Here is an 18,676-nt window from a genome sequence, read left to right as displayed (position 1 = left end):
CCTGTTTGTGACAATTCAATGATTTCCTTAATTGAAACAAAGCTCCTAACATGACATAGAAAGGGATCACCTTAGCCCTCCATTCTTCCAGGTCATGTTGTCCCAGTTTCCACCCCCTCTCTCTGCTAAACCCACCATGTTTTCTCTAGCCATTGGTTCTGCACAGAGTTGCTTTTGCCTAGAATGTTCTTTCCTGCCTTCCTCATTTACTTATACCTATTCCTACTCCTTCTGATCTTAGCTCAAAGGATCCTTTGCCCATTGCCCTAACAATGCCTCATCCCATGTTACAAATCCTCTTATTTCCACATTCCTTTCTCTTTTTTTGCACTTATAGTTGCAATTTTATATCAAATCATACAATCATTTCATTGGTTTCCATTTTCCGCATTAAAATATAATCTCTGCTAAAGCAACACCTTTGTCTGAATGATGTACTCACCACTGAGCCTTCACTGCAACATAGGTCCTCTGTGAATATTTCATGATTGAAAAGACAAAGTTCCTTGAGTTTTCTCAAGATAAAGACATTACAAGGTCTTTAATTCTACTATTTCCTACAAGGCACACAGCCATGCATTCATCCAAAATACCAGAACCTATTATACAGAGTGAAGTAAGTCAGAAAGAGAAAGATAAATATTATATTCTAACGCATATATACGGAATCCAGATATAACTAAAGAGATTTTCCATACAGTAAAGCCATTCTTCATGTCTATGCTTTCTTTCCTTTGACTTTACTTGTGATCCAACCATAGCAGCTTTGAAGATAAATGCGAATGGAATCCCTTAATAAGAATTTGCTTTCAGATTATACATTGAGAAATAATGCAATTTCTTTCCTGTAATATCATTTTCTTGCTGTTCATTAGCATTCATATGGATATTATATTCTAATGCCAGATAATTTGATATATTTATGCCTTTTTAATATATCTCTGTTTTCTATTATTTTATTGCTCTGGATATTAGCAAATATTGCATTTCCTCTAATATAAAGAAACAGTAACTCTGCAAGTTCTGGTAATTTCATAGGAATAACCATGAAAAACTGATCCTGATGACAAAATCATGGAAACCTACCAATATTATCTATTTTGTAGGTGAAATTATCTTAAAGTGTTGGATGAGTATTACGAATGCAAAATATGCAAAATAATTTGAGTTTTTAGAAGAATGCTAATTTAAAATAGTGATGCGCATTGTTAGAAATCGCCACTGCGGGAGAGGAAACCAGTCTCTCGAGGGTCTCTATCAAATGCCCTGAGGGTGTCTAGCAAAGGTACCTCCAGCCCTCAGGTCCTACTTAGGCAGATGAACCAGTTCAGGCGGTGGCTCTGCCAACACTGCAAAAGGGGACTGGTGAAAGGTGGCCAGGGTGGGTTTTACTGCTAACTAATGAGAGCCTCAATGAACTATCAGACTTTTAAACTAAAAAATAAATAAATAAAAGATTATCATGTATACCATTAAAAAGAATGAAATAATGCCATTTGCAGCAATACTGATGGGCGTAGAGATTGTCATGTCAAGTAAGTCAGGCAGAGAAAGAGAAATATCGTATGGCATCCCTTATATGTGGAATCTAAAAAGAAATGATACAAACGAACATACTTACGAAACAGAAACACACTAGCAGACTTAGAGAAGGAACTTACGGTTGCCAGGGGGAAGGATGAGGGAAAGGGATAGTTAGGGAGCTGGGGATGGACATGTACACGTTGCTGTATTCTAAACGGATAACCAACAATAGCACAGGGAACTCTGCTCAGTGTTATGTGGCAGCCTGGGGGGGGGATGGGAGTTTAGGAGAGAATGGATGCATGTGTATCTATGGCTGATCCCTTGCTCTACACCTGAAACTATCACAACATTGTTAACTGGCTCTACTCCAATAGAAAATAAAAAGTTAAAAAATAAATTTAAAAAGCTTAGTACAAACTCATTATTTTATATATGTGCTGTGCTTTGTTGTTCAGTGGTGTCTGACTCTTTGCCACCCCACAGACTGCAGCTCTCCATGCTCCTCTGTCCATGGGCTTGTCCAGGCAAGAATACTGGAGTGGGTTGCCATGCCCTCCTCCAGGAGATCTTCCCAACCCAGGAATCAAACCCACATTTACCATCTGAGCCTCTAGGGACGGGGATTCTGCCTGGCCAAATTCTTAAAATCATCAGGACAGGGAACTCCTTTCTATATCTGTTCCATTTTCTTCCTTTTGGAATAGGAATGTCTGTAACTATTATCATATGCCTGTCCCACCCCTGCATTTTGGAAGCAGGAGCCCTGCTGATGTCTTGTTCCACTGATTCATAGATGCAAAGGAATTTTGCCCCAGGGTTTTCGCCTGTTGCTGATTTAGATGATCTAGATGAGATTTGGGACCTTTGAACTGATGACGTTTGGATGGGTTTGAGGCTTTGGGAAATGTTAGGGTAGGATGAATATATTTTGTACACAGGACAGACATAAAGTTGGGCATCCAGAAGGCAGACTGTAGTGGGCTAAAGTTCACCTCCAAAAAGGTATGCTGCTGCTGCTAAGTCACTTCAGTCATGTCCGACTCTGTGTGACCCCATAGACATCAGCCCACCAGGCTTCCCTGTCCCTGGGATTCTCCAGGCAAGAACACTGGAGTGGGTTGCCATTTCCTTCTCCAATGCATGAAAGTGAAAAGTGAAAGTGAAGTCGCTCAGTCGTGTCCGACTCCTAGCGACCCCATGGACTGCAGCCTACCCGGCTCCTCTGCCCATGGGATTTTCCAGGCAAGAGTACTAGAGTGGGGTGCCATTGCCCAAAAAGGTATGTCCATATCTTAATCATCAGAACTTTTGAATAGTACCTTATTTGGAAAAAGGGTCTTACAGACGTAAGTAGGCTCGTCACATGAAATTATCCTGGATTATTTCAGTGTGCTTGAAATCACAACAAAAGTGTCCTTATATGAGAGAAGCATAGGGAGATTAAGTACACAGCGCTGAAGGTAACATGAAGACAGATCAGACAGAGAGGTATGTGGCCGTAACCCAAAGAATGCCAGTGGCCACCCAAAACTGGAAAAGGCGAGGGAAGATTTTCTTCTAGAGCCTCTGGAGGGAGCATGGCCCTTGATTTTGGACATCTGGCCACAACAACCATGAGAGAATAAATTTCTGATACGTTAGGTCACCTAGTTTGTGGTAATTTATTACAGCAGCCAAAGGATACAAATACAATTAAAAAACATTTTAAAGGGTTTCACACTTTTAAAAACATTCTGAAGAAAATCTGCATAAATTTTGTGTGTATGTGCTTAGTCGCTCAGTAGTGTCTGATTCTTTGCGACCCTATGACTACAGCCCCCATTTTATATATGAAGAAAGCCAAAAGTAAGGGGGAATGAGTCACTTGCCTAGGGCCACGTACCAGCTGATGGCACAGCCAGAAGTGAAATGCCAAACTCTCAGCACATGTCTAATTCCTCCACATTACCCTACCTGGTCACATTAGTTCTCTAAGATTCTCCAGGAAAGCACATCTCAGCAATAAACCCCAGGTCCAGACCACTTTAGTAAACCAAAGAACCCACAAACATTTTCACAATAACAGTAGTATAGGCCAGATCTTATTAGCCAGCAAAAAATCATTACGAACAAGCAACCAGTACCCTTGGTGCCCTTAGTATTCTTTATGTTTCTCAAATGCACAGAAGAAACATGAAAAAAATCTTTTTTTCCCTCAAACATAATGTTCTTGTGCCACTACATCTCTTCCTGAGTTAATAATGCCAATGCAGACTTTTAGGCAACACTTCCCATTTATACATTTCTGGCAATGTTCTTTGCAGAAATGGACACTGATACAGAAATCCATAGTAGAATGCTACATCATTATATGGTGTATGTTCATAAACCAGCTCTCTAAAAATGATATACCAGGAATTTTAGAAGTCCTCATTTATAGGCCTTGATGATTCCTGTGACATGAATACTCCCATCATGGCTGATTTCAAGATACTGAGACTGTAACAAATCATGCACAGAATCTGTGAATATTTAACCACTGGCTCAGGTGCGCTACTCAGAGGCAGCTGCAGCACACCCCTGGTATGACAGGGAACCTAGAAATAATCATATTCAATGCACTCTTTTATAAGAAGAGACAGAGGCTCAAAGCCATTTGCCACAAGATCACAAAGTGGCCAAGCAGATTTTAATACGCAGGGTTCCACCTGAAATGCCTTCAAGTATTAAGCAAGACTTCTTGCTTTAGGAATAGTCAGTGGTCTTTATATTATTGTACAGAGACGTGGATGAAAAATGTTGTCTGCCATATCAGTAAATGTTTGGACGCCAAGCCATCAGCTGCTGTAGCCGCCCTGATTGTGCACACTGAAGGGATTCAGGATAGAGAAGAGCAGAATACTGACCCTGAGTTAAGAAGCCTATCCAAGGGGTGATTTCCATAAGCCCAGATTCTTGCATTTTTCCTGTACACAGAAAAACACTAAATTCGTTACCTTGAGATGTCTAGTTTTCTTTAATTAACAGTTATCTTTTGATGTTCTGACTACTGGGGTTTTGCTGCAAAAGCTCTGTGGGTATAACTGGCTTCTCTCTTGTCTCTTTGGAGCAGTCTGTCAGAGCTACCTGAGAGGCTGTCACTCACCCAGCCTTGAGTCCTCAGCAAGTTCACCAAACGAAACACAATTTTCAACTTTCAGGTTGTGCTTCCCCCCTCCCCCCAAGAAGCGATTCTCAGAAAACCAGCAGCCTCATGATAACAGGAGGGAAACTGCTGAAATTCACATTCTCAGGCCCCACCCCAGAACTAGTGAATTGCAACCTCAGGGGCCCAGACATCTGTGCTTCCACAAGCTCTGTGAGTGGTAGAGAGCAGTAGGAAAGAATCTTTCCTTAATACCTACCACTGTTTTTATGAATGAGATTCACACACAAATATAATAGCCAGTCTACTTCTTCACATCAGTATCCATTCCAGGAGATTCTTCATCTGAAGCTTCTAATGTAAAGTGTATCATTTTTCATATCTTCAATGACCTTACTTTTCAAAATAGTTTAGTTTTTTCTAACAGTAGCAAGAAGTAAAAAAAACTGTTGAGTGATTTACCAATTCCCAACTTGAACATTTTATTGACCAAAACCTAACATATTTTTATGTCTTAGCCCTGGCATCTTTCTTTTTTAAAAAACTGCTTTCAAATAAGTATTTATTTTCCAATGTTCTGTTTTCCCTCTTTCACAAATCAAGACAGTTGATAGTAGCAGGGGCAGAGTCGGGGGGTGGGGCGCTTCCCTAATCTACAAACTGCCCTGTCAACTGATTATGTATGATTATGTTATGCATTTGTGTTTTGTCTAATCTGCCATTTCCTGTTGTTTTGTATTTGTTCCCAATCTTCAAAACCGGGACAAAGGCAAATAAATACTATCTGCCTTGTTTTCCTCTTCCAAAAGAGGTTGGAAAATTTACAAAATAAATATCCACTCGACCTTCTTATAAAAGCATTGCAAAAGAGCAAAAGAAAAACTGAGTAATAGTTTCCCTAATTTAAAAATACCCAGCTGAGGCACAATCAAATAACAAATAGCTGCACTGATACTACTTTGACAATAATCAGCAATCTGAAATTAAGGACTATGATTCTTAATTCATTATCCATTATTCATATTATTTGGAGGATAAACTTAAATATGTTTAATTGGTTTGCACAGAAATAAGAGAGTTAATAACATAAGTGTTGGTAGGTAGTAGATGAATGAAAACATTTTGGAAGGGCATTTAATTGCTACCATATTTCTTGGGAAATAGAAACCTACTTGGTGACTGCGGTTCTTGGCCTTGGTGAGAAATATATTTAGTGGGCTTGGAAATAGATGTTTTCAAGGATACGAAAGGATTAGCCTTCTAATCTTCCAATTACCTGGTCCCAGCTGAACTTATATTTACCAAACAAGAACTGGCCAGAAAAGCTTTGCAACTAGCAAGTGACCATCCTGAAATCTACAACTTCTGAGTTTTTGTGATTTCCATCACTAATACCTCTCTTAAAAAAAAAGCAGTTTCTTTCATGAGATTCATCAATGGTTCCTCTAGCCACAAGGTGTGAGATCCCACCAACCACAACGTGTGAAGTCCCACCAGCCACAGGTGTGAGATCCCACTAACCACACGGTGTGAGAACTCATCAGCCACAGGTGTGAGAACCCAACTCCACGGTTGCTCCTCCTCTTTCCGGTCAATATGTGCACATCAGCCAGCACCCCTATTTCCCTCTGCTCGAAACCCTTCTCTTTCAAAGCAAAAGGCAAACAAATTCCATTCCCCCAAATAAGCTAGACTCAGACCTCAAATATAAGTCCCATTTGTGCAGCAGAGTCTTTCTCACAGGGTGCATTGGGTACAAAAGCCAGCCCCATATGGGTGAGCCCCGAGGGGCAGGCACGGATGCAGGTGGAAATGGCGCAGAGAACGGGGGCACTTACGGTTGGCACAGCTTGATTAGGTCCTGGTCAGTGGTGCCTGGTGGGAGGCCTCGAATGTACAGGTTGGTTTTACTCAACTGTTCCCCGCTGCTGTTGCTGCTGCTGTGGTTGCTGCTGCTGTTTGTGCTGGGGCTGGGAGGAGCCATGGGGTGGGGAGCTGGTGCATAGGACTGCTGGAAACAGAAAAGGCTGTTACTGGAAAAACAGAGCCAGCAACCTATTCCCAGGCCAGCAGAGCAACTCGAAAGCAATGCAAGCTTCTCGGCCTCTCCTATCCACACATGCACACTCTGCTCCAGGGCACTTCTGAGAACATCCTTTGCTCCTTCCCGCCCTCTGGCTCTGCCTCTGGATCAGCCCAGCACGGTTCCCTCCTGGTGCACCAGGGCTCTGCCCCTAGCTCACCTTTGACAGCGAAACATCTCTGCTTTTGCCTCTACTCTGCGTTCCCTCCTTTTCTCCAAAGAAACTTTCTCATATTGTTTTCCTCACCAGTACTCTCCATTGTGATCACTCCACAAACAGAGATGCTATGAAGGAAACAATGAATGAATGCCTCTATCTGGTCTTGTTCTCGCATTCCCATATCTGCTCCTTCATGGTGAACGCTCTGTTTGCAGACTGAGCCACTGTTTTCTTCTCTTGGAGTCACTCTGATCCAAAGTCTAAGCCTGGGCACTACTGACAGGATAATTCTCTCTTGTGGGGGCTGTTCTGTTCACTGCAGGCAGGTGGCGGCATCCTTGGCCTGTACCCACCAGATTTTAGTAGCATCCATTTCCCAGCCGTGGGTCAAAAATGTGTCCACACACTGCCAAGTATCCTCCAGGGTGGAGAAATCTTTCTCAGGAAAGAACCATTGGTCTAACCTGTCACACTATTATGACAAAATGGAAATGATACGATGACCCTCAATGACTTGGGAAAATATAATGTGAGGCTCTTTATACCTATTTATGCCTGAATTAGCAGACATTATTATTCTTTATTTCCTTTTCAAACAGGCATATCTACAAAAGTTCTGAAAATATATTGACCGACTGGGTTTGAGTCCCTGATATGTCCATTATTGGCTGTGTGACCTTTGGATGGTACCTGAACCTCTCTGAGATGCAACAGTCTCCTGAAAACGAGGAGGAAAAAATTATCCACCTCCTACGTCATAGGGTCTTTACAAAAACTCAGTGAGCTACTAATGCAAATAGACTGGTTCCTGGGCATCGTTAATTGCACAATAAGTGTTAGCAATATAAAAAACTGAATAATAATAATCACAACCATGATATTCGTGAGTCATATCTGTCTTTTATGTGTGGACTCAGTCATGTCCAACTCTTTGCAGCCCCATAGACTGTGACCTGCATTCCTCTGTCCATGGAGTTTTCCAGGCAAGAATACTAGAATGGGTTGTCATTTCCTCCTCCAGGGGATCTTCCCAACCCACGGATCAAACCCGTGTTTCTGCATCGGCAGGAGGGTTCTTTACCACTAGCACCACTTGGGAAGTCTCAGTGATCTTAACCTTTAAATCTACCCTAGGTTCTCTCAGCTATCATCAAGAGTGCTATACACAGAGAATGCATCCGTCATGATTCCAGCGGGGACAGGCTGGAGACTTCTAACCTGATTGTTCATCAGCTATTCTATCAGGGGTGAGAAGTGAGTACTTGTCCAACAGCCAGTGGGGGTTTCTTAAACTCTCAAGCTACACCCCACACAATACAAATTGAGTGATCACAGCACTTGGCCCATAAAGACAGGAGGCATTGTCCGGTCCTGTTTCTTGCTATAATAATCCATTTTACACCCTCCAAGATTTCAGATGTGGCTTTGTCTCTATTCCCAACTGGCTCTAAGACAAGGCCTCTTGGATATGGGAAGTAAGGCCATATTATAGCTGACTCCCTTGGGTCTTTGCTCTCCGTTCCCTGCACAGCAACCCATTGCAAAGACGCATTGCTTTCTGCCTCGATGTCATTCTTGCAGTCTCCATGCTGGAAGCCTTGGTGTTAGCTGCATTCAACCACTTCTTCAGTATGACTTAATCTAAGAGCGACATACTTAACATAGAATTTGAAAGTGAATGACAGGGGGGAAGGCTTTCTGTTCTCAATATTTGAATAAAATAACAACTATTCATTGTCTTTTGGAATGTCATATCTGCATAAAGCTGAATAAAGTTTCCTGGCTGACATTAAAAAAAATTCCTTCTTGACCTATGAAATCTACTTCCTGCCACGAACACCGGGGAACACGTAAGCTCTCCCCGTTTACAAGCCCTGCACTTGATAGGTGTTTAACACGGCCTTGTTGAAGCTGCGTTCTGGTCAGTGTATCTCACAACCAGATGGGATTTATTTTTTATTTCCCTCCTGTGCACTAGTCTTTTAAATTTCCCAGCTTTTTTCAGGCTGTTTCTTACCACTTTCACCTCCCCTCTCTCCAAATTCTTTGAATTCCATTCTGTACTCAGGCTTCCTTTAAAATGAGGCTTTGTTTAAAGCACTTTTCTCATTGCAGAACCTTTAAAACCACCAGGGAGCCAGAAAAATGTCTCCAGCTTTATGTATCACAGATTAGATGGACCGGTTCAGACCAAGTGAGTCCCTGACTGATCAAATAAGAAAGCACCAACTACAGAGTGATCAATCTGTGTTGACGTAATTCTTTTTTTGCCCCAGGGGTCTTTGCGAGCATTTCCATAACTAGACACCATTTAGTAGATTGCATGGGGCTTAAAACCATAAATGTGCCCTCCAAAGGGCACACCGTATTTACTGGGAAAAATTAAAACAAAATGGTCAAAAATAAATCAAAGTAGGAATAAGGAGAGAGAACTTGTATGCATGGAAATGAGATATATATAATTTAAAAATAGAAGTAGAAGCACCAGATTCTTGTAGAGAGAGATGTATTTCCAAAACCCTTTGAAAAATACTTACAATGAAGAGTGGTTTTCTATGTCCTATTTTTGTTTGTAAGTTCTAGAAATTCTACTGAAAGGTGTAGGCTTTCTCCATCTTATTGAATCAATAAATGCACAGTTTTTTAAGACCCAGTGCCAACACTCTTGCTAATCCTTGATATTTTCATTTATCCGTTGATACACTGAACAATTCAGGTAGCAGCCTACATTATAAATCACTTTTGTTTAAAGAATTATAAATTCCTTCCTCTGTACTCATTTTCAAAATACATACCCTTTAATCAACAAAATGTTGGCAGAAGTTTCCCAGAATGTCTGACAAATGCACAGGCTTAAATGAATTAATTTGTGAAAAGCAAAAGCGATTTTGCACACTCTGGCTACCAAGGACAAATAACTGAACTATAGCATCTTAAAAAAAAGGGGGGGAAAAGGAGCGTCAATAACCTTTAGGGGTCAATGGGTCAGAGCAGCCACTTTGTTGATTAAAAGTGGTTCTGATTCCATTCCCAATTCTTTGTTTTTAGATGGATTTGCAATTTTATCATTGATTAACATTTAAATCATTTTGAGGCACTAAGAAAGACACTTTAAAATGTTAGAAAAAAAATTATTTCCTTCAGATAAAATTGGCTTTGCTACCTCAAAGTCACACTTTATAAATCCTCTTTACGAAGGGTGAGGACATACAGTCTGGAGATACAGAACATTGTCACGCTGAGCTGTACCAGGGCGAGGCACTGCTGTGACTCTGCAGAGTCAGCTTGTTAGGAGTGAGCAACAGCATGCTTTCAAAAGAAGGGCTTCAGATGGGGCTCCACTGAGGACGGGATAGAGAGCTTGTCATGAAGCTGCATATGCTTGGGAAGTAAGCAGATTTTTCTTAGATGTTTTTTTATTCATGGTGGCATTGCTGGGAGGGTCTGTTAGGGATTCTGACATGAGGGCAAAAGCCCCCTTAACCACGTGTCAGCATTGCTAAAATCAGCTGATCAGCACCAGTGTCCTCTTTAGGAAGTTAAAAAAAAGATGACTTAGCATCCATTTTGGAAGATGCTATTCTTAATGATTCTAATAATTATAGGTAACATTTGCCATCTGCTTGCAGAGCATGTTATATGTTATCTTCAGAACAATCCACGGAGGCAAATCATTTGCTCCACGGTTTACAAATGAGAAAACTGAGGCACAGAAAGGGCCAATGACCTTCTCAAGGTCGCACAGCTGGAACCCCAGTTTCATCCTCGGGAGCCTGACTGCAAAAGCCACACAGCTCCCCAGGATGCTCGTACAGAACCTTGCCTCTTCATGGTAGGGGCACCAAGAAACACAAAATCCCTCCTTGCAGAGAATTCTGCAGGATGGTGTCCTGCCGGGAGCTCTGGCCTGTCCAAGGACAAAGGGAGATGGAAAGACCAATGCTGAAAACAGTAAACAATCAAAGGAAGGTCCACAAGCTCCCCCCACATCAGAATTTAAATGAAGTTCACCTTAAATTTAATTTCAAAGGGGAAGTGACCATCAGAAGCAAGCGTGTTCTGTTTTTCAAATAATGTCAAACGAGAGGGTTCATTTGTCAAGATTCATGCTTTGTTATTTAATAACAGGAAAATGAACTGGCTTGTAGATCATCCCAAGCAGCTGATTCATTTAGTGTGCTTTGTTAATATGCCTCATTTTTCACGTTTGAAAAGTGGATCAACCAGGTCCTCCTACACTCTTGGAGAATGTGTGGCTTGGAGGGCGGCCCGTCTGTGCCTTCAACCCCTAGCTAGATACTTTGGAGATAAATTGGAGAGGGATGTGAGTTGTGTTTTTGTTTGTTTGCTTGTTGTCCTGTTTGCTTGGACAGAAAGCACTTGGTACATCAAAAAAACATTCACACACCAATAGAGTAAAGCAAATTGTTAAAAAAACCATCCTTTACACGAAGTCAAGCGATATTGGATGGATGCCTGTCTGAAGGTGGCACTGAAATGCACAGACCTTACCCAGGTCATTTTTAACCAGGGTCCCCACCTTGACCCTCCTGACATTTTGGACAGGATAGTTCTCTGTTGTGAGGGGCTGTCCTGTGCATTGAAGGATATTTAACAGTATCCCCATCTTCTAGCTCTAGAGGCCAGTTATGCTATCCTCCCCCCAAGTGTGGCAACCAAAAATGTCCCCAGATATCGTCGAAGGTGCCCTGGAGCTATGACATCACCCCTGGTTGAGAACCACTGCTTCGTACAGATCCATCCCCTCTCCTAGCAAGGCCAGTAAAGTCCCCATTGTGGAATAATGACAATACCTCAATGGCCTTAAACTACTCATTGAACACCCTCTCATCTCACCAAAGTTCAGCTTCTTACCCCGAAGTGCATACACTGTTCACCTCCCCACGCCTCCACCCTTTGTTACTAACACTGCCACATTTACATTTCAGCAGACTTGGTCTGAAACGCAAACCTTCTTCCTTTGATTGAAAACATAACTCTTTTACAAAGAGAATTTTAAATATTTTCTGCATGCAATTCCTCTTGGCTGGGAATCATGGGGTCTCGATGCCAAACTTCAGTCAATGCTCTTTGCAGCGTCTGGCTGCTGGCAGGATCCTGACGCAGTTGGTCTGGTGGTTTGGGGTAGCCTTGGACTCCATCAGGCAGCAGTCTGCTCTGCGGATGGTCTCCCCAATTTGTTTTCATTCATCTCCAGTGCAAGAGAATTTGTACTCTTTTATCCACTCAAGGGTAAAGCCCTGGATAAAGTCTCCTGTGGGACTGACATGCCAACTCTTTTACTTTCCAAAAATGAATACAGACCACATTCCTGTCTTGAATCATACATTATTTAGCCTGCACGTACGCATGCAATCCATCGTGCAGTGGCTGCTGCTGCTGAGGCAGGCTGTTGGAGTCCTCCCCCAGGCAGGGTAATTTCCACGTAACCTCATTTCTGCAGACCTGTCCTCTGGTATCAACACTCCATGAGACAGTGGACGTGACGGGAATCATGGCAAGTGCTACAGTGCCTATGAGAGCCTCAAATGAGGGTGAAGAAGAATATTGTCCATGCAAGCGATAAGAAACACAGCTAAATTAATATCTAAGGCAAGCTATGCGACTGTGGCCAGAGTTTCATGAACCACCTATAGGATGGCTTTGTAATTTTCTGTGAGGCAATTGTCTCTCCATTCTAAAGACTACGACTGTAGAAAACAATCATTTCAACTATGCCTTTTATAATAGAGTTTGGAGAAAACCTGTCTCTCTTCTCTTTTCCCAACCAGAGCTCAGCTATGGAAATGAGCACTAAAGGATCAAAGTCCCCACAAAAGGCATTCATTTGTACATTCTGTCTACTGGCCTAAGTAATGGCTGCTATCAGCAACAGTAACAGACTGCTTAAGAGCTCTAAACTGGCCGCTTAGAATCCACACCACCACTAACTAGGCACTTAAGCCCCTGGTCACGAGTAAAACACAGATTATGTTCATATTACTGCATAGGACAGTTGTGAGGCTTTGAAGCCCTAATATATATAAATTATATATAAAACATTTAGCCCAGTGCCTGGCACAGATTTAATACTAAATAATTTTTTTTGTTCTTATCATTTGCCTTATCATCATGGGGCAGATCCTTAAAATGAACAGGGATCTCTCAGTCCCAGTTGGAGTTGCTGCTTAGTCACTAAGATGCATCTGACTCTTTCGCAACCCTAAGGACAGTAGCGTGCCAGCCTCATTTGTCCATGGGATTTCCCAGGCAAGAGTACTGGAGTGGGTTGCCATTTCCTTCTCCAGGGGATCTTCCTGACCTAGAGATCAAACCCAAGTTTCCTGCATTGGCAGTGACTTCTTTATCACTAAGCTACCAGGGAAGCCCCCAAGTTGGAGTAACTAACCTTTAAGGGGGAGCTCAAGAGTTAATCTATTTTTAAGCATGGTGGTCACTATTAATGAGATGAAACTATGTCTTTAGAACTGGGGTTTGCCACTTTTTATCAAGAAACAAACAGCATTAAGCAGATGGAATAATCACTGTGGATAGAACAGATGATTAATTTCAAGGTATTTGCTAATCACCACTGGCTACCCACTCCTGTATTCTTGCCTGGAGAATTCCAAAGACAGAGGAGCCTGGCAGGCTACAGTCCATAGGGTTGCAAAGAGTCGGACATGACTGAGCAACTAACACTTTCATTTTTCACCGAGGTTTGATTACAATTCTGTTAGGTGGAGATTCACCTTTGCTCTAAATATTAGTAATATGTGAACACTCCCACAGATTGCATCATAGAAGACTGCTCTGTGCTATTTATAAATAGACAATCTGAAGTCACTGAAATCCATTCAGAGGATTCAATATTAAATGACATTTTAAAATTCATGGTACTTGGAAACACAAGTAAAGTAGTAATTGTTCATTTCAAGTAGCTATAAACCAGTTTCATTAATAAATTTACAAACTAGAGATGAGTAACTATTATGAACAATGGAACAGCCATTTATAGATTGCTCAATTCTCCAAATGCCAATGACATCTGGTCTCTGCCCCAACCCCTCCTTTAATGTGGCCAACTCTTGATCTTTTCAAGGAAAAAGAAACACAATTACGACACACTTCAAGTCTCCAATTTGAAAATAATCCAGACATCTCATGATTTCAATGATAATGGTTAGTTCCTCCTGCAAAAGTTGAGCCATGATTGGTGTGTGAGATTACAATGTCTTCCACATTTGTCAGTAATTATTAGAATTCCCCAGAAATGCTGAGAGTGACTAATCCCTGTATGGCACCTCTATACTCTCTGGGGAATACTTCAGAGATAAACTCAAACCTCTGCTTTCATGATGGGCTAGAATCACTGGGAAAAGAGTGAAAATCTAAAACACGTCCCTATCAGCTGCTGATGGAGACTTCTGGGAGTACCAATGGCCAGCTCCTCAATTCAGAATGCAATCAGAGACAAAGAAGAGGGGAGGGACTTGCTCTTGTGCCTTATATGTTTACTTAAATTTTTAGTTTTTCCTCGATAATCTCTAATTTTGACTTTTTTCTTCATTTTTATATTCTATGTCTCACAACTTAATATACCCTGTTTCCCTAAAATCACAATTGGCAATATTGCCAAGAATTGATTTTCTAGCATTCTCAGGCATGCTGTTCTAAATAAAATAGAGACCAACAGACATAGCTTGAACACCTGTCATAAAATATGCTGACCTGGTTCTTTACTGCAACTTAATCAACACGTTCAAAGTTTTCCATCATGAAAACAAAATAAGCCATTTTTCCATGAAATGACTAACTTCCATATTAACCAATCACATTACTGATCAGGTGACTGGCAGCTAATCAGTAATAACAAGAAAGCATTTTGTTTCAAATGGTGTCTAATACAAATCTGAAAATCTCTTTTCAGATCTGTGTTGCCAATCACAGAAGGCCAATCAGAACATCAAATGGCATAAGGCTTTTCTGACACATCAAAATGGTTTTGTCCAATTAAATCAAGGTTTAGTTTTTCTGAACGTAGATCTGTGATGAATTGACAGCAATGTAATAATCACCAAATATCTTGTAAGTCCTATCTCCTTTCCTTGTCCAAGCTCCCATCCCTCCTCCAAAAGTCCCTGCAGCCCACTCCTGGCTCTGTTTCCTTCTATTTCCTACTTTCAGGGACCAGTCATGTTATGCCATAGTCACACGTGTATCTCTGCCTTATTTTTTCTTCTTCCCTTTACCTGGAATAACTGGGCTGCATTCCCATATCTTATTCTAGGGTGGCTCTAAAATGTATCTTACAAACACCTTTAGGACACTTGAATTTTTTTTTTTTATTAGGGACACTTTTGAAAACAAAAGAATGAGATCTTAGAATTAAGCTAGGACACAGTGTATAAACTGAAACCATCCAAAGCAAATTGTAATATACAGTCATCCTATTATTACCTTCTCTACATCTCACATATTCCTCCAGTAAAACCTAAAATTCCATCCCGTGTCATGGAATTTTTTTTTGCTTATTGCTTTAGACCTATTTAATTTCTTTCTCTTTTTCTTTTTCTACATTCTTAAAATCTACAAAAGGTCATAAAATAAGAAACGAGGATAGCAAAGGCTAATGTTCATTGACTGTGTATTATATGCCAGGCACAGCTCAAAGAGCTTTATATTCAGTGTTTTATTGAACCACGTAAGAACTTTTAGAGGGGCTTCCCCAGAGGCTTAGTGGTAAATGAATCTACCTTTCAATGCAGGAGGTGTAGGAGACATTGGGTAGAACCCTGGCCCGGAAAACCCTCTAGAGGAGGAAGTGGCAACCCATTCCAATATTCTTGCCTGGAGAATACCACGGACAGAGGAGCCTGGGAGTTACACTCCATGGAGTCACAAAAGAATTGGACATGACTGAGCGACTGAGCATACAAGCACACAGATGTCTTAGAGGTAGATCCCATTACTATGCTCATATTGGAGCTGGGAATACTGAGGCTTGGGAGGTTACAGGGCTTTCCAAGGCTGTGCAGTTACTCTGCAGCAGGTCCAGGACCTGAAGTTGGGCAGTGTTCATCCAGCTCATTCCAGGTTTAACTCTAGATACGTGTCATCTAAGAAGCAGCCACTAGTCACATGTAGCTATTTAAATGGAAAGATAATTCAAATAAAATGAAAGAAAAACTTCAGTTCCTCCATCATACTACCCACATATCCAATGGTCAGAACCACTGGTACTAAGTGTTATGTCAGAAAGGCAGGCACGGAACATCACTGTCAGGGCAGGAAGTTCCACTGCACATGGCTGGTGGAGATTATCCTTGAAATTCCAAGGCTCTGCCTCCCACAATGCTCTGCGCAAAATAAAGGTCACAGATTCTATGTTGCTCTTCGTACTTTTAAAAGAGTCATTGATCTCTTTTCAGTTATAGACCACATTGCAGTTTTTCTCCATCATGATTGGGTCTAGATTTTGGCATATAAAATCTCTCTTTCAACTAATCCCTCCCTGACCTAAAGAGGACATGATTAAAAGAAACTTCTAGGAAGTCAAATATAATCTGTGGGAAGGACAAGATGTATTTTATCTATTTTTAACTAATAAAAATGAAGTATCATCTGTATAGCAAAACTGCTAAATACCAAGACAAGAGAGCAACTGAGGGAAACTGCTGGTACAGAATAAAGGTCTCTGGTTTTGGCAGACAAGCTTCATGTCTGCGAAGGAAATTTTGCATTTTCAATATGACATCATTTACTTTATCTGCATATCCCCCACAAAAAAGCACCCCTACCCCATGATGTCTGCTATCCTATAAATTTTATTTCTCTGTAAACTGGACCAAAGTGAAAAGTGAGAATCCTTTCGTATGGTGAACTACTGGGGCAATTCAGCAAATTCATAAACAAAAACTTATATTCCATGACATAAAATAATTGTGTTGTTTTATTAGCCAATTCATTCATGTTTTATGGATGAGACAAAATTAAATGTGAACAGAACCTATACTTTGAAAGTCCTAAATCTAAGAAATTTAGACTATAAAACACAATAATTTCCTCAAGAAGACAAAGCTAGAGTATAGATCAAAAATGTGACAGCAATTAATACCTGCAAAGTAATTGCTACATTATAGAAATTGGAAGAAACACTTGCAGATAATTTGCTATGAATATAATTTCAATATTTATAGTATTTGGGGCCATGAGATGGTAAGTATGAGAATAAATTAATGCTCAAGTTCAAGAAAAAAATGGCCTGATAATAAAAATGAATATTAGACATTTATATCATTATCCCATTTATTGTAATTTTTCAACCAGAAGTCTATGAGATATTACACATTCAAACTTCTGTTTCTCATCACCATAAGCCTCTACAAGGATTACTTTCCACAGTGAATTTTCAGTCAGTCCACCTTGTGCCTTAGAGAATTTCCAGAACCAAATCCAATAGTTGATGCATCTTCTTTGTTGTGTGATGACTGGAGATTTTTTGTGCAGAGATATCCATGATCAAGAGAAAGAACTCTCCCGAATCATAAGACAGTCGCGCCTTTCCTTTTCCAAATTACTCTTGCCCTTTTAAAATAAGTGATGAAAACTTCAGAGACTGGCAAACAAAGGGTATTGGCCCTTGATCGGGAGATTCCCCAAAGATGAAGGGGGGAAATGTCACTGTCACACGCAGCCACCAAGACCCTAGATCTCGAACCACACCTCCCGGGTCTCAGTCTTGTCCCCCGCACTGTCCGTATGACCTTGGGAAAATCACCTAAATGCTTTTGCTTCAGTCTCTTCATCTGTAAAACTGGCGATAATAACTACTAGAAGACTGTTAGACATGTAAAATGTGGAAAGCACCAAGAATAAAACTCAGAAAATAGTAAACCCTCTACAGGGGCTAGCTAGTAGTCTTACATCAATCCTGCAGCACTTTTACAAAATGCACTGCGGTCATGAGCAATCATGATCTGTACGGGTTGTTCTCTTGAGTGGTCTAGTGAGCTTGGGTTTGCCTGATTTAAAATCTTCCAATGCAAAGTAAAACGTCCACAGATGCTTGCCAAACTGAGATTCTCTCAATTAGAAACCAAGAACTGTCATTCTTCAACGAGACACCAAGTTCAGCTAGTACTATTTCAGCCACTGATAATAATTGCCTTCAGATAAACCGATGACACAACACTCAAAGGAATTTTTTTAAGATAAACTTTCACAAGGGAAGTCGTTCTTGGAATATACAAATTGTGAGAAAACATCTACAAATTGTGAAAGTGCTCATTAAAATAAGATCTATCTCATTGCCAGTGGGGGGAAAAAACATGTGGGTTTAAATAACACACTAACTATTAAATGTTCAGCCTCTGACAAGGAATTTTATATACACAAAATAAACTATACCAATTTCATAGCATCTAACACTAAAATAATTAGGGATTTAAAAATTGTTGCCCTGCAAGAAGACTGCGTGGGTAAACAATTGCTTAAACTGCTTATTTCCGTTTAATTACCTCCTTAATTTGGAACAACTATGATATGTGCCCTAGGGTAACTGGAGCAAACAGCTTATTGTATACAAACGGGGTCAGCATACATTTTATACATTTCAAAGTACTTACTACCCATCTCCAATATTCCAGAGAATGATTTTGTTTTGTTTTGCTTCAGTTTGGAGAACACTGCATAACCTGGCAGGAATAAAAGACTTTTGCTAAAGGATCACTAAAGAGTTTTTGAAGAGTGACCATTGCTTCGCTTCTCCAAAAGAAGCCAC

General features: G+C 40.7%; 1 protein-coding gene across 24 annotated transcripts in view; it reads right to left on the bottom strand.

The window, feature by feature from the left end:
- RBMS3 (RNA binding motif single stranded interacting protein 3) overlaps positions 1-18,676 on the bottom strand; it is a 797,532-nt gene that overhangs the window by 623,797 nt on the left and 155,059 nt on the right. For 10 of the 24 annotated variants that reach the window (XM_086365588.1, XM_086365575.1, XM_086365577.1 and 7 more), the window contains exon 2: positions 6,490-6,662. The exons of 4 other annotated variants lie outside the window; for them this stretch is intronic. Coding sequence is in view for 14 of the 20 variants with exons in the window: in XM_086365575.1 (XP_086221701.1) it covers positions 6,490-6,662 (173 nt within the window). In the remaining 6 variants the exon portion in view is untranslated. The remainder of the gene's footprint in view (positions 1-6,489; positions 6,663-18,676) is intronic. 10 more of the 24 variants (XM_086365589.1, XM_086365592.1, XM_086365591.1 and 7 more) reach the window with 1 other exon arrangement.

The sequence above is a fragment of the Bos grunniens genome, chromosome 22 (assembly GCF_055505025.1).
Source record: "Bos grunniens cultivar Pamir isolate PY7600 chromosome 22, Bosgru_T2T1.0, whole genome shotgun sequence".
Classification (NCBI taxonomy): domain Eukaryota; kingdom Metazoa; phylum Chordata; class Mammalia; order Artiodactyla; family Bovidae; genus Bos; species Bos grunniens.
Note: the sequence above shows the minus strand (reverse complement) of the source record. Positions and strands in the feature narration are given on the sequence as shown.